Source organism: Bombina bombina, chromosome 2 (assembly GCF_027579735.1).
Source record: "Bombina bombina isolate aBomBom1 chromosome 2, aBomBom1.pri, whole genome shotgun sequence".
In the NCBI taxonomy this organism is placed as follows: Eukaryota; Metazoa; Chordata; class Amphibia; order Anura; family Bombinatoridae; genus Bombina; species Bombina bombina.
Genome location: NC_069500.1, coordinates 423079256 through 423095604, shown reverse-complemented (window position 1 = coordinate 423095604; position 16349 = coordinate 423079256). Strand labels below are relative to the sequence as shown.

The window sequence follows — 16349 nt, the reverse complement described above, 5'->3', positions numbered from 1 at the left end:
CGTTGCTTGGACACCCCCCCCCCCCCAAGCTCCTTTTATAATCCGAGGTAGGTGTCCATCTGTAGAGTGGCCTGGTAGCAACAGATGGCTACCTGTAGAAATCAAGAGCTAGACAGTCAGTTCTCTTGTTACAGTCAAAGGGTACTTGAAGTCTGTGAGCTGGTGACTGGAGATTAAAGGGACAGTATACTGTAAAATAGTTTTTCCCTTAATGTGTTTACAATTGCTTTTTTTACCAACTGCAGAGTAAAAAATGTATGAAAAGTAGCTTTTTAAGGTTTATTTGTGTATATTAAAGCTCTGATTTTGTGTTTTGAAGCCACAACCTAATAAAATGGGTTGAGCTTGTAGGTATAATCAGATCTCATTACTGTATCACATTGTGCACATATACCTGCTTCTTTATCTTATATCTGTCCTTAAAACAATCACCAGTACTTTGAGAGAGCAATGGAAAATCAACATTTTATTACCTTATCTCTGCTATATCGTACTGGGAGTGTAATTTCTTCTGCTGGCTGTGTTTGCAAAGCTTATCTATAGCTGGTACGCGCGGCCACAAACTTTCAGAATAGGTGGGGATACCACATGCTAAATCCACAATTTCAAATGCCAATATAAGGGTAAAGGAGCTACTTGTAAACAATGTAATACACTCCAGCAGGTAAAGTGGATCATTGGGAACAAATTAAAGGGGAGAAAATTTTTGAGTAAACTGTCCCTTTAAGTAGAATCTAGCCAGAACAACCCAACTGTGTTGGAGACATGGAACACGCCCATAATATTTTAATTTTTGTTCAGACACTGCTACCTTCTGACTTTAAAAGACATTTGCTTGTGTTGTGTAAAGTCCTGGCAAGGTCAGGTATGTGAGTTTTAAGTTAGGCCCTTGTTGCAGTGGCAAAACCAGGTTGTAATGGCAACAAAATATATACTGATGTACTAGAAATAAAGTGATACTGGATCCAGGCTTCCTCAGAAGAGCAGACTGCACTTCTAGGAATGTATCTGAAGTAGACACAGTTGCTTGCACAAAATCAGGTGTTAGAACTGAAGGAGGTTTAAAAACAATCACATACATTTGCATCACATGAGAGTCAGCTATTTGAATTAAATCTGTTGTAATATAAGAACTGCTGTTAGCCCTTGAACAGCGAACAGAACCAGTATAAATTTTAACTCAAGAATTGAAATACACAGGAATAGCCTGTGCAAGATAGCTATGAGTGCTAGAAGATTAATAAAGCACTTCCTGTGGGAGGTGCCACACTTGGGTAGCAGCAGCCTGTGACATCACTTTGTTTCCCTCTGCTGTTTTCTGTCTTATCAATGGTCTAATTTGCCTCCATCAAATGATATGCGCTAAGATCATGTCTTTCCTTATGCGCTTTGTATTTAGACCATTAAAAGGGCATGACATGCAACATATCTTCTTTCATAACTTAGGGCATATTATTAAAAAAAAATGTATTTTACATTTTCTTTATTCTCATGGTATTTTTTGGTGAATGCAGTTTTGCAAGAATACTTTTGAGCACTAGAGGGCAACAGTGCTTTTACAATGTATGGTACTGTTAAAACTGCCTTCATCTAAGAGCATTTTAAAATGTATTTTTGTTGCTTGTGAACCATGTCAAAGCCAGCCAATAAAACAATGGGAGTTCTGTTTATCTCCCAGTGAGCAATCAGTCCCTAGGGTCCAACTGTACACAAACATGCACTTTGTCTTAGCTTAAAAAAACGAAACAGCTTTAGCTTAACCCTAGGTTTTATGTGAAAAATATTTTTAACATAAATAGTAATCTTTCAAATGTTTTGGCAGAAGTTAGTCTTTAATCTTCCCTTTCCCTTATTTATTTTGCAGCTCTTCTCTGAACCCTTTCTACATAGTAGTGTATGTAACTACCCCTCTCATGATCACTGCCCACCCCCGTCATGGTAACCACAGTGATGGGACTTGATTTAGCATATGGGTAACATGTCCCTTTAAGTTTTGTGCTCTCCAATACAATGTATGCAAGCACAGCTAAAAAAAATACTGAATCACCTTACCCAGAAAGTTTTATAAACATAAAATCTCAAATACTAGTTCTGAAATACAAATTGCAGGGGATGATTATAAAATAAAGTTTTGCCCTATGTTTAACACTGAGTGGACTAGGAACCGACATGGATATATATTTATATTATATAATCCCCTTATAATGGCACATTTCAAACACTTGGTGTCTAAACTTATTTTGAGGGAGATCATAAGACCCTTTGCGCAGGGGGCAATATAGTGCACTTACGTATAATTCTAACTAGAATATAGCGATGCCGCTCCTTTAGGTAATTTGTGGCGTTGTCCTGTGACCCCTCCAGATCACTCAGGTTTACTAGGTTTCCCAATTCATCCAGGAGATCTATAGAAACTGTGAGATGACAGATGTGTACATGTTACTTATGACAGAAGTTTGATGGGAGGATGTGATATGACATAGAAGTGACGTTTAGCTCAGCAAATGGAATCAGATAAATGTAGATCAGAGTGGCGGACTAGGGTGATTAACATTTTTGTTTAGGAGTTGGGTCCTTGATTTATATTTCCCTATGTATGCATTAATTTGAGTTCTAGAATGAATATATTTTTATTTAATTGATTCATGAGAAGTAATCCAGTCTCCTGACTGCCATGAATTGATTTTCCTTACCAGGTGATTTAGGTATTAAAAGTGATTACCTTTTAAAGTGACAGTGTACTGTAAAATGTTCTCCCCTTTCATTTGTTCCCAATGCTCCATTTTACCTGCTAGAGTGTATTACATGGTTTACAAATAGAGCCTTTACCTTTATTTTGCCATTTGAAATAGCTGTTTTTGCGCCCCCCCCCCACACCTATACTTTTAAAAGTTATGTAAACACAGCTAGCAGGAGAAATTACACCCCCAGTGGAAGGTAGTAGAGATAGAAATAACAATTGAAAATTAACATTTGTATTACTTAAGTATTGGGCTTTAGTATACAAACAGATAAGGCAAGGAAATATGTGTGTGCATAGAAAGTGATCAAATAAGATCATCTGATTTCCCTGTAAGCTCAAACCATTTTAATAGGTTGTAGTGTCAAAAACAAAACAGAGATTTCATATACAAAAATAAACACAAAGGAGCAAGTTCTCATTAATTTTATACTCTGCTGCTGGTATAACAGTTCACTAGAAACACAGTAAGGGGAAATCAGTTTTACAGTACACTGTCTCTTTAATAGACTGTCACAATAATAAACCATGCATTTCAAATAATGCTTGTCTAGAACGGAAATACAAATAGTTTGAGATCTGTTTTCTATAGCTTTATTTGTGTTTAGATACAGTGGGAACACTTTCATTTGTATCACTCTTAAAGGGACATGAAACCATTTTTTTTCTTTCCTGATTCAAATAGAGAATACAATTATAAAAAACTTTCCAATTTACTTCTGTGATCTAATTTAGAGGTCAGCAACATTGGATCCCCAGATGTTTTGGAACTACATTTCCCATGATGCTGAGAAACTCTTTGGGCTGTCTCAGCATCATGGGAAATGTAGTTCCAAAACATCTGGGGGCACAAGGTTGCTAACCTCTGATCTAATTTGCTTCATATCCTTGGTTGAAAAGCATATCTAGATAGGCTCAGTAGCTGCTGATTGGTGGCTGCACATAGATGCCTCATGTAATTGGGTCACCCATGTGCATTGCTATTTTTTCAACAAAGGATATCTAAAGATAGAAGTTTAAAATTGTATTCTCTAGATGAATCAGGAAATAAACATTTCTTTCATGTAATTAGCAAGAGTCCATGAGCTAGTGACGTATGGGATATACATTCCTACCAGGAGGGGCAAAGTTTCCCAAACCTCAAAATGCCTATAAATACACCCCTCACCACACCCACAAATCAGGTGAAGTAAGTTTGTGCTAGATTCTACGTTGATATGCGCTCCGCAGCAGGTTGGAGCCCGGTTTTCCTCTCAGCGTGCAGTGAATGTCAGAGGGATGTGAAGAGAGTATTGCCTATTTGAATTCAATGATCTCCTTCTACGGGGGCTATTTCATAGGTTCTCTGTTATCGGTCGTAGAGATTCATCTCTTACCTCCCTTTTCAGATTGACGATATACTCTTATATATACCATTACCTCTACTGATTCTCGTTTCAGTACTGGTTTGGCTTTCTACTACATGTAGATGAGTGTCCTGGGGTAAGTAAGTCTTATTTTCTGTGACACTCTAAGCTATGGTTGGGCACTTTTATATAAAGTTCTAAATGTATGCGTTCAAACATTTATTTGCCTTGATTCAGGATGTTCAGCGTTCCTTATTTCAGACAGTCAGTTTCATATTTGGGATAATGCATATGAATAATTAAATTTTTTTCTTACCTTAAAATTTGACTTTTTCCCTGTGGGCTGTTAGGCTCGCGGGGGCTGAAAATGCTTCATTTTATTGTGTCATTCTTGGCGCTGACTTTTTTGGCGCAAAATTTTTTTCTTTGTTTCCGGCGTCATACGTGTCGCCGGAAGTTGCGTCATTTTTGACGTTTTTTGCGGCAAAAGTGTCGGCGTTCCGGATGTGGCGTCATTTTTGGCGCCAAAAGCATTTAGGCGCCAAATAATGTGGGCGTCTTTTTTGGCGCTAAAAAATATGGGCGTCACTATTGTCTCCACATTATTTAAGTCTCATTGTTTATTGCTTCTGGTTGCTAGAAGCTTGTTCACTGACATTTTTTTCCCATTCCTGAAACTGTCATTTAAGGAATTTGATCAATTTTGCTTTATATGTTGTTTTTTCTATTACATATTGCAAGATGTCCCAGATTGACCCTGAGTCAGAAGATACTTCTGGAAAATCGCTGCCTAGTGCTGGGTCTACCAAAGTTAAGTGTATTTGCTGTAAACTTGTGGTATCTGTTCCTCCAGCTGTTGTTTGTAATGAATGTCATGACAAACTTGTTAATGCAGATAATATTTCCTTTAGTAATGTTACATTACCTGATGTTGTTCCTTCAACATCTAATACTCAGAGTGTTCCTGTTAACATAAGAGATTTTGTTTCTAAATCCATTAAGAAGGCTATGTCTGTTATTCCTCCTTCTAGTAAACGTAAAAGGTCTTTTAAAACTTCTCATATTTCAGATGAATTTTTAAATGAACATCATCGTTCTGATTCTGATAATGATTCCTCTGGTTCAGAGGATTCTGTTTCAGAGGTTGATGCTGATAAATCTTCATATTTATTCAAAATGGAATTTATTCGTTCTTTACTTAAAGAAGTCTTAATTGCATTAGAAATAGAGGATTCTGGTCCTCTTGATACTAAATCTAAACGTTTAAATAAGGTTTTTAAATCTCCTGTAGTTATTCCAGAAGTTTTTCCTGTCCCTGATGCTATTTCTGAAGTAATCTCCAGGGAATGGAATAATTTGGGTAATTCTTTTACTCCTTCTAAACGTTTTAAGCAATTATATCCTGTGCCATCTGACAGATTAGAGTTTTGGGACAAAATCCCTAAGGTTGATGGGGCTATCTCTACTCTTGCTAAACGTACTACTATTCCTACGGCAGATAGTACTTCCTTTAAGGATCCTTTAGATAGGAAAATTGAATCCTTTCTAAGAAAAGCTTACTTATGTTTAGGTAATCTTCTTAGACCTGCTATATCTTTAGCGGATGTTGCTGCAGCTTCAACTTTTTGGTTAGAAGCTTTAGCGCAACAAGTAACAGATCATAATTCTCATAGCATTGTTAATCTTCTTCAACATGCTAATAACTTTATTTGTGATGCCATCTTTGATATCATTAGGGTTGATGTCAGGTATATGTCTTTAGCCATTTTAGCTAGAAGAGCTTTATGGCTTAAAACTTGGAATGCGGATATGTCTTCTAAGTCAACTTTGCTTTCCCTTTCTTTCCAGGGTAATAAATTATTTGGTTCACAGTTGGATTCTATTATCTCAACTGTTACTGGAGGGAAAGGAACTTTTTTACCACAGGATAAAAAATCTAAAGTTAAATTTAGGTCTAATAATCGTTTTCGTTCCTTTCGTCACAATAAGGAACAAAAGCCTGATCCTTCACCCACAGGAGCGGTATCAGTTTGGAAACCATCTCCAGTCTGGAATAAATCCAAGCCTTTTAGAAAACCAAAGCCAGCTCCAAAGTCCACATGAAGGTGCGGCCCTCATTCCAGCCCAGCTGGTAGGGGGCAGATTACGATTTTTCAAAGAAATTTGGATCAATTCAATTCACAATCTTTGGATTCAGAACATTGTTTCAGAAGGGTACATAATTGGCTTCAAGATAAGGCCTCCTGCAAAAAGATTTTTTCTTTCCCGTGTCCCAGTAAATCCAGCGAAGGCTCAAGCATTTCTGAAATGTGTTTCAGATCTAGAGTTGGCTGGAGTAATTATGCCAGTTCCAGTTCTGGAACAGGGACTGGGGTTTTATTCAAATCTCTTCATTGTACCAAAGAAGGAGAATTCCTTCAGACCAGTTCTGGATTTAAAAATATTGAATCGTTATGTAAGGATACCAACATTCAAAATGGTAACTATAAGGACTATCCTGCCTTTTGTTTAGCAAGGGCATTATATGTCCACAATAGATTTACAGGATGCATATCTGCATATTCCGATTCATCCAGATCACTTTCAGTTTCTGAGATTCTCTTTCCTAGACAAGCATTACCAGTTTGTGGCTCTGCCGTTTGGCCTAGCAACAGCTCCAAGGATTTTTACAAAGGTTCTCGGTGCCCTTCTGTCTGTAATCAGAGAACAGGGTATTGTGGTATTTCCTTATTTGGACGATATCTTGGTACTTGCTCAGTCTTCACATTTAGCAGAATCTCATACGAATCGACTTGTATTGTTTCTTCGAGATCATGGTTGGAGGATCAATTTACCGAAAAGTTCATTGATTCCTCAGACAAGGGTAACCTTTTTAGGTTTCCAGATAGATTCAGTGTCCATGACTCTGTCTCTGACAGACAAGAGACGTCTAAAATTGATTTCAGCTTGTCGAAACCTTCAGTCTCAATTATTCCCTTCGGTAGCCTTATGCATGGAAATTCTAGGTCTTATGACTGCTGCATCGGACGTGATCCCCTTTGCTCGTTTTCACATGCGACCTCTTCAGCTCTGTATGCTGAACCAGTGGTGCAGGGATTACACAAAGATATCTCAAATGATATCTTTAAAACCGATTGTACGACACTCTCTGGCGTGGTGGACAGATCACCATTGTTTAGTTCAGGGGGCTTCTTTTGTTCTTCCGACCTGGACTGTAATTTCAACAGATGCAAGTCTGACAGGTTGGGGAGCTGTTTGGAGGTCTCTGACAGCACAAGGGGTTTGGGAATCTCAGGAGGTGAGATTACCAATCAATATTTTGGAACTCCGTGCAATTTTCATAGCTCTTCAGTCATGGCCTCTTCTAAAGAGAGAATTGTTCATTTGTTTTCAGACAGACAATGTCACAACTGTGGCATATATCAATCATCAAGGAGGGACTCACAGTCCTCTGGCTATGAAAGAAGTATCTTGAATACTGGTATGGGTGGAATCCAGCTCCTGTCTAATTTCTGCAGTTCATATCCCAGGTATAGACAATTGGGAAGCGGATTATCTCAGTCTCCAAACGTTACATCCGGGCGAATGGTCTCTTCACCCAGAGGTATTTCTTCAGATTGTTCAAATGTGGGGACTTCCAGAAATAGATCTGATGGCTTCTCATCTAAACAAGAAACTTCCCAGGTATCTGTCCAGATCCAGGGATCCTCAGGCGGAAGCAGTGGATGCATTGTCACTTCCTTGGAAGTATCATCCGGCCTATATCTTTCCGCCTCTAGTTCTTCTTCCAAGAGTAATCTCCAAGATTCTGAAGGAATGCTCGTTTGTTCTGCTGGTGGCTCAAGCATGGCCTCACAGGTTTTGGTATGCGGATCTTGTCCGGATGGCCTCTTGCCAACCGTGGACTCTTCCGTTGAGACCAGACCTTTTGTCACAAGGTCCTTTTTTCCATCAGGATCTCAAATCCTTAAATTTGAAGGTATGGAGATTGAACGCTTGATTCTTAGTCAAAGAGGTTTCTCTGACTCTGTGATTAATACTATGTTACAGGCTCGTAAATCTGTATCTAGGAAGATATATTATCGAGTTTGGAAGACTTACATTTCTTGGTGTCTTTCTAATCATTTTTCCTGGCATTCTTTTAGAATTCCGAGAATTTTACAGTTTCTTCAGGATGGTTTGGATAAAGGTTTGTCTGCAAGTTCCTTGAAAGGACAAATCTCTGCTCTTTCTGTTCTTTTTCACAGAAAGATTGCTAATCCTCCTGATATTCATTGTTTTGTACAAGCTTTGGTTCATATAAAACCTGTTATTAAGTCAATTTCTCCTCCTTGGAGTTTGAATTTGGTTCTGGGGGCTCTTCAAGCTCCTCAGTTTGAACCTATGCATTCACTGGACATTAAATTACTTTCTTGGAAAGTTTTGTTTCTTTTGGCCATCTCTTCTGCTAGAAGAGTTTCTAAATTATCTGCTCTTTCTTGTGAGTCTCCTTTTCTGATTTTTCATCAGGATAAGGCGGTGTTGCGAACTTCTTTTAAATTTTTACCTAAGGTTGTGAATTCTAACAACATTAGTAGAGAAATTGTGGTTCCTTCATTGTGTCCTAATCCTACAAATTCTAAGGAGAGATCATTGCATTCTTTGGATGTAGTTAGAGCTTTGAAATATTATGTTGAAGCTACTAAGAATTTCCGAAAGACTTCTAGTCTATTTGTTATCTTTTTCGGTTCTAGGAAAGGTCAGAAGGCCTCTGCCATTTCTTTGGCATCTTGGTTGAAATCTTTAATTCATCATGCTTATGTCGAGTCGGGTAAAACTCCGCCTCAAAGGATTACAGCTCATTCTACTAGGTCAGTTTCTACTTCCTGGGCGTTTAGGAATGAAGCTTCGGTTGATCAGATTTGCAAAGCAGCAACTTGGTCTTCTTTGCATAATTTTACTAAATTCTACCATTTTGATGTGTTTTCTTCTTCTGAAGCAGTTTTTGGTAGAAAAGTACTTCAGGCAGCTGTTTCAGTTTGATTCTTCTGCTTATAATTTCAGTTTTTTTCATTATAAGATTTAAACTTTATTTTGGGTGTGGATTATTTTCAGCGGAATTGGCTGTCTTTATTTTATCCCTCCCTCTCTAGTGACTCTTGCGTGGAAGATCCACATCTTGGGTAGTCATTATCCCATACGTCACTAGCTCATGGACTCTTGCTAATTACATGAAAGAAAACATAATTTATGTAAGAACTTACCTGATAAATTCATTTCTTTCATATTAGCAAGAGTCCATGAGGCCCACCCTTTTTGTGGTGGTTATGATTTTTTTGTATAAAGCACAATTATTCCAATTCCTTATTTTTTATGCTTTCGCACTTTTTTCTTATCACCCCACTTCTTGGCTATGCGTTAAACTGATTTGTGGGTGTGGTGAGGGGTGTATTTATAGGCATTTTGAGGTTTGGGAAACTTTGCCCCTCCTGGTAGGAATGTATATCACTAGCTCATGGACTCTTGCTAATATGAAAGAAATGAATTTATCAGGTAAGTTCTTACATAAATTATGTTTTTTTGGTTTCATGGACCTTTAACATGATGTATTAAAATAAATAAATATAACAGCATGTATGTTTGCAAAAAAATCTTTAACACCTTTTAATTAATTTTTTTATTGCTGTTAGAAAAGCTACATTTTGAATTGGTAAAACTGCTTTACATGTATAATATAACCAGAAAATCTGGTTAAAAAAATGTTTTTGAAGGCTTTTCAAAGTGTTTTCAGAAACCTTTATGGAAGCAATAATTACATTGCTAAATTGAAAGAAAAATGGTGACTTACTCATCAATTATTGATAATATCTGAGTTTGATCATTTTGAATGCAGCTTTATAATCCATTAAAATCATAGATGTGCACAATTCACGTCATATATTCTGATTTAGTTTTACTATTAACATTTTTTTTTAAAAAAAACATCCAAACACTTCAAAGCATTCATAAATTACCATTCTGATGTCTGGATTTAAAAAAACCTTTGTATTAACATGGGAACTCAGCATGCACACTGCAACATTGAAATAAGTCTCACAAACAGCCAATACATGTAGTTTAAAAAAACTAAAATTAGAAAAGCTTGCAAAAAAATAGCTTTGATTATTTTCTGCAGTATTTGAGTATCACTGTCAAATTCTAAATATTAACTGTTAGGTTATCAAAGTGCAATACCACTGGAAATACATATGATAAATGTGTTTTCTGTCTTTGAATGGGTTTAAATAGAAAAAAAAATAAATCTCATGCCACATAGGCATAGAATCCAAGTTTGAAAAGCAAAATGTTGACAAACTGTAAACTTTCAGGGAGGTGACATTCTGACATTAGGACAATCTTTAATCCTAAATGAGGTTTACTCTGTATGCTACTTGGAGAATGAGATCTCATCTATGACCTGATTGTCTAAAGCTCTGTGCTTAGGTGCTATTCCCTAAAAACATATTTAGAGCTGTGTATCTGACTAATGGGCATAACCTATACTTTTGTTTTCAAAGGAGACACATAAATTACATGATAATACTCAATAAAAAGGCACTTTAAAATGTGTATTGAAACTTCGACTTATATTTTTTTATTAATAGTAATCAATTAGGACATACTTGAAAACGAGAGAAATCTCAATGTATCCTTCCTGGTAAAATATTTTATAAATAAATAAATTAAAGGGACAGTCAAGTCCAAAAAAAACTTTCATCATTTAAATAGGGCATGCAATTTTAAACAACTTCCCAATTTACTTTTATCACCAATTTTGCTTTGTTCTCTTGGTATTCTTAGTTTAAAGCTAAACCTAGGAGGTTCATATGCTAATTTCTTAGACCTTGAAGACTGCCTCTAATCTGAATACATTTTGACCACTAGAGGGCATTAGTTCACATGTTTGTATAGATAACATTGAGCTCATGCACGTAAAGTGACCTAGGACTGAGCACTGATTGGCTAAACTGCATGTCTGTCAAAAGAACTGAAATAAGGGGGCAGTCAGCAGAGGCTTAGATACAAGATAATTACAGAGGTAAAACGTGTATTATTATAACTGTGTTGGATATGCAAAACTGGGGAATGGGTAATAAAGGGATTATCTTTCTTTTTAAACAACAAAAATTCTGGTGTTGACTGTTCCTTTAAATGTATGTTAGTGCACAGTAAAATACAAAATTACATAAAATTCTTAAAGTATGCAAGAAAAATAAATCATATCTTATGTACCCAGTAAAAATTGGATTCAATGCATAGCAGAATTTTTAAATATAAAGTTAAAACCATAACCAACAGTCCAAATGTCAAAGGGTATTTTAGTTTCCTGTTGTAAATTGTCTCTCACAGCCTTTACCAGTGAGATAAATAAGGACATTCCATAGGCATGTCTGAAGTGATCTCACAGGTTTCATAGTATTCTGTAAGCATGTTGTGCCTGAATGTCTTGCTGCTGTTTTCTCTCTTCAAATGTCATCTTGTGAGTTAGTTTCAAAATACACAATGCACTAATTTTCAAATGTAAAGCATGCTAAAAACAACGTAATCTGATTTGTGTGTTTCAAAAAGAATCTGCATTCCAGAGAGCTACATTGCTTTAAGGCGGCAGCTCATCACTCACTGGGTGTTTAGCGGTTTTAGAGAATTTAGTGTAAATCAGCCCAATGTGGAATTATACTGCAGCACATTGTATAGAATTTGGCCTTGAGTGTGCTGCCACAAATACACAATTTTTTTCACAACACTGATGCACTTGCGATAAGAAAAACATAATGACAAGACCTTTATGTACATAATTTCATGTATATTATGGGCTAGATTTATTAAGCTGCATTCACAGCTTTTTGGCTATCTGGAGCAGGTTTGCATAAGCAACATATTTAAAAAGCAAAAACTGCTTCTTTTCCTCTCTGCCACCTCAGAAGTGGCAGGATCAGTCACTCAGACACTCACTTGTTTGGGGTGATTGATACGCCCTACTGTAGCGCAATTGATTTGTGGGGCATTGTACAGGAAACCTCTTGGCGATTACAGGCGGATATGTTCACTTCTTGCAAACCTGTCCGTCGGCAGGGATAGTACATTTTGCCTTATATATGGCTTGTTATTTTGCACAGGTTTTAAGAAGCATCAATTTAGGTTTGTTTTTAGCAGGAATTTTTTTTTGTGTGCTTAAAAATAAACTATTTTTCAAGCTTCTTTTAGCATTTCACCATGTTTGCTTTGAGAGGTATGCAAACACTACATATGATACAGTATGTTTCTTTTTCAGGCATAAAATCTAGTACAGTTTGGCTTTTATATAAGGTAGAAATAAAATACATGCAGATATAATCATTTGAAGTCAGTTTGTCCCTTTACATTTTGATGATCAGGAGTGTTTACAAGTTACAGCTTATACATGCTTGTATTTACATAGTAGTAACTTCTATGTTCCATGTGTAGCTGTTTTATATATTTGTTAAACCTTAGCTTAAAGGGACACTGAACCCAAATTTTTTCTTTCGTGATTCAGATAGAGCATGATATTTTAAGCAACTTTCTAATTTACTCCTATTATCAAATGTTCTTTATTCTCTTGGTATCTTTATTTGAAATGCAAGAATGTAAGTTTAGATGCCGGCCCATTTTTGGTGAACAACCTAGGTTGTCCTTGTTGATTGGTGGACAAAATTCATCCACCAATCAAAAACTGCTCTCCAGAGTTCTGAACCAAGAAAAAAGCTTAGATGCCTTCTTTTTCATATAAAGATAGCAAAAGAACAAAGCAACATTGATAATAGGAGTAAATTAGAAAGTTGCTTAAAATTGCATGCTCTATCTGAATCATGAAAGAAAAATTTTGGGTTCAGTGTCCCTTTAAGTAACTGCAAGTTTTGCATGGGTCGCATAGACACCACATTTTATCTTACTGCACCCAAACAAAATTATATTTATGCCCAAGTATTTATATTAATTTCTCACCCTCTGGCCCACACTGACACTTCTCCCTCAGAATTTCAGCCAGATTAACCACCTTGCAGTTGGGGTTCAAAATAAGTTGTTGATCAGCTGTAAGCAGGTTAAAAAAAACAAACGAACAGGTTAGTTTTCTAGAAAACATGGAAATGCCAAGACTCTGCAGCAATTGTAAAATGTATTGGTTTAACCAAATCATTTTTAACGTACCAGATAATAATATATAAGACCTTATACATTTTTTTTTAATTTTTTTATTATTTATTTAGAACCAACAAAGTGGTTCTAAATTCAAAGATATAAATTGGTCAAAAATAAAAAAAACATATGTTTCTACCATCTTACATTCACTTTGTTGGGCTTTAACATTATTATACCAAAAACATTCATAAAAACAAAAACAATAAAAAATAAAAAACTATTTTATTACGATACAGTGACCTTTCCAGACCTTATACATTTAAAAGGAAGTGGTAGTAGCGCACTTGCATTTCAAGTTGTTTGCTTGTGTGCAATCCTAAATACTGTTCTCATTTAACACTTTTGAAAAACAGGTATTCAGTGTTCTTGCTTGTTATTATATCTTAAAAAACATAGGTGTATAGTAAAAAACATAAAATAACTTCTCTACTTGAGTGGAATTTTGTGATTCATTGACTTTGTTCTTGAACATAAAAAATGTATTTACTGAGGGAAATTACACAACTGCGTTATCCAACATGAATGGTGTAGCACACTCTATACTGACACTCGCACTATATTTATTAACCATTGACTTGCAATATGCAAGCAGTATGGATGTTATGTGAGCGCCATGCACTATTTGTTACTCCATATCCTTGCATTTTTGTGCTCCACTTGTTGTCAACAAAACTTTATTATCTCTAAGGAACTAACAGCAGCAACTGATAGACATCTAGTGACTGCAATGTAATTAAAAAACTTGTAATAAACTTGTAATTTATAGGGACACTGAACCCAATTTTTTTTATTTTGTGATTCAGATAGAGCATGAAATTTTAAGCAACTTTCTAATTTACTCCTATTATCACAATTTCTTCATTCTCTTGGTATTTTATTTGAAATGCAAGAATGTAAGTTTAAATGCCGGCCCATTTTTGGTGAACAACCTGGGTTGTTCTTGCTGATTGGTGGATAAATTCATCCACCAATAAAAAAGTGCTTTCCAGAGTACTGAACCAATAAAAAACGCTTAGATGCATTTTTCAAATAAAGATAGCAAGAGAACAAAGAAAATTTGATAATAGGAGTAAATTAGAAAGTTACTTAAAATTGCATGCTCTATCTGAATCAGGAAATAATTGTTTTTGGGTTCAGTGTCCCTTTAAGTCTCTGTTTAAACTGAAGTGACTTATTTATTAACATAAGTGTGCACTAGCACAGAAAGACACAGATTTTAGAAGTGAACCAATAACACTCGGCAATTATCAGATTTTTTAATAAATCAGTATGGATAAGAAAAAAACTAATTTATATAATTATGTGTAATGTTTGTTTCTCAAAATAATTTAAGTTGTACCTACCTCCAAACTTCACTGTGACAAACATTTTATCCTCTAGTCTTTTCCAGGGTCTGGTGTGTTACAGATATATAATTAGAAATGAGAAATACTATTCCAGTTGAGTTGATTAAGAAGAGCAATTTCGTTTAAGACATCGCCGCTGTCCCCACAAGAAAACAAGATGTGCACATAATAAACTCAGCCAGAGTCTGAGCTGTCTATCAAGCTTTTTGAGAGCTGGGAATTTTGCTTGGTAGCTAAGCGGCAACAAAGCATTTGCTAAGATGCCTGTAATTAACATACTGGATATTCACAACGTCAAAAGGAAGAGGCTGGCAGCTGCAGGGGTTTCGGTTTACTCTGTTCTCTTAAAGGGACATTAAACACTTTGGGATGGTAATATAAAATAATAAAGTGTGTGTGTATATATATATATATATATATATATATATATATATACAGCTCAGAAAAGAGCACTCTCACCTTAAAGGTACATTATACCCTCATTTTTTCTTTGCATAAATGTTTTGTAGATGATCTATTTATAAAGCCCATAAAGTTTTCTTTTTTAAAAAATGTATAGTTTTTCTTATTTTTAAATAACATTGCTCTGATTTTCAGACTCCTAACCAAGCCCCAAAGTTTTATGAGAATACCGTCAGCTACCTATTCCAGCTTGCTCCTGTTTGTGTAAAGGGTATTTTCATATGTAAAAGAAGGGGGAGGGGGGTGTCTTATTTCCCACTTGCAGTGGGCTTTCCAGCTACCTTTTCAACAGAGCTAAACTGAGAGCTTCTAAGTAAGTTTTTAAACAGTTTTATACTGGATTTTTATATCAGTATCTGTGCATCTTATTCTTTAAAGTAGTATATATTACATGCAGTTATATGAAAATGAGTGTATACTGTCCCTTTACTGGCAACTGCCAGGGTGCCAATGGTTAGGTATATCAAGTAGAAAAAGTCAATCTATGGTCTTTTTAAGTGTACTTTATTTGAAAAAGTGTGGCGTTTCGGGGACACACTCAACTTCCTCAGATTTACTATATATATATATATATATATATATATATATATATATATATAAACTCTGCAAAATACTTTCATTGTTTATTTTGTCCCCTTTTCCTGTAATTTCATTCTGAAAGTATGAGCTTCTCGGTTGCTGTTAGAAATGGAAGTGCAGAACACTGTTATATTCCACACAGCCATTGGATGCACACTCTAGTGCTCTATTTATAATTGGTCCTAATTGGCCACTGCAGAGAAGGTAACCTAAGTTACAACATGGCAGCTCCCATTGTTTCATAGACACTAAAACTTTATTTTGTCAATATTTAAACATATAATGAAACTTTAAAAAATACATCAACATGTTATTCACAGACTAATCTTATATTTTAATGCGTCATTCTTTCTAGCATTTATTCAGCATTTAATGTCTTTGTAAAGGGACAGTAAACACCTTGCAATTACAAGACATTGTGTTGCTATCACCAAGTCTTAATATTTTTAAACAAATTAACATCCTTTTTACTGCAAATATTTTGTTGCATTTTTACAATATATGTGTATTTGCAAATGTCCTTCCATTAATTTTTCATGTTTTTGTGTGCACACAAGGCGCATGAGTTTTATTTTATGTTTAAATCGTTTTTATTGAAACATTTTGTTTTTAATACAACATGTTTAGTCAATGAGTTCTATTTTAAAGGTATTTTATTTTAGTATACATTTATTTACATGTGTCCATGTGCTAGCAAAA

At 35.5% G+C, this 16349-nt stretch overlaps 1 protein-coding gene across 1 annotated transcript in view; it reads right to left on the bottom strand.

Annotated features, from left to right (window-relative positions):
* C2H22orf15 (chromosome 2 C22orf15 homolog) overlaps positions 1–14775 on the bottom strand; it is a 34880-nt gene extending 20105 nt beyond the window's left edge. The window contains exons 1-3 of the mRNA XM_053701965.1: positions 14607–14775; positions 13069–13155; positions 2292–2414 (exon numbers count right to left, since the gene is read on the bottom strand). Of these exons, the coding sequence (XP_053557940.1) occupies positions 2292–2414; positions 13069–13155; positions 14607–14631 (235 nt within the window). The 5' untranslated portion in view covers positions 14632–14775. The remainder of the gene's footprint in view (positions 1–2291; positions 2415–13068; positions 13156–14606) is intronic.
* Positions 14776–16349: the final 1574 nt, after the last annotated feature.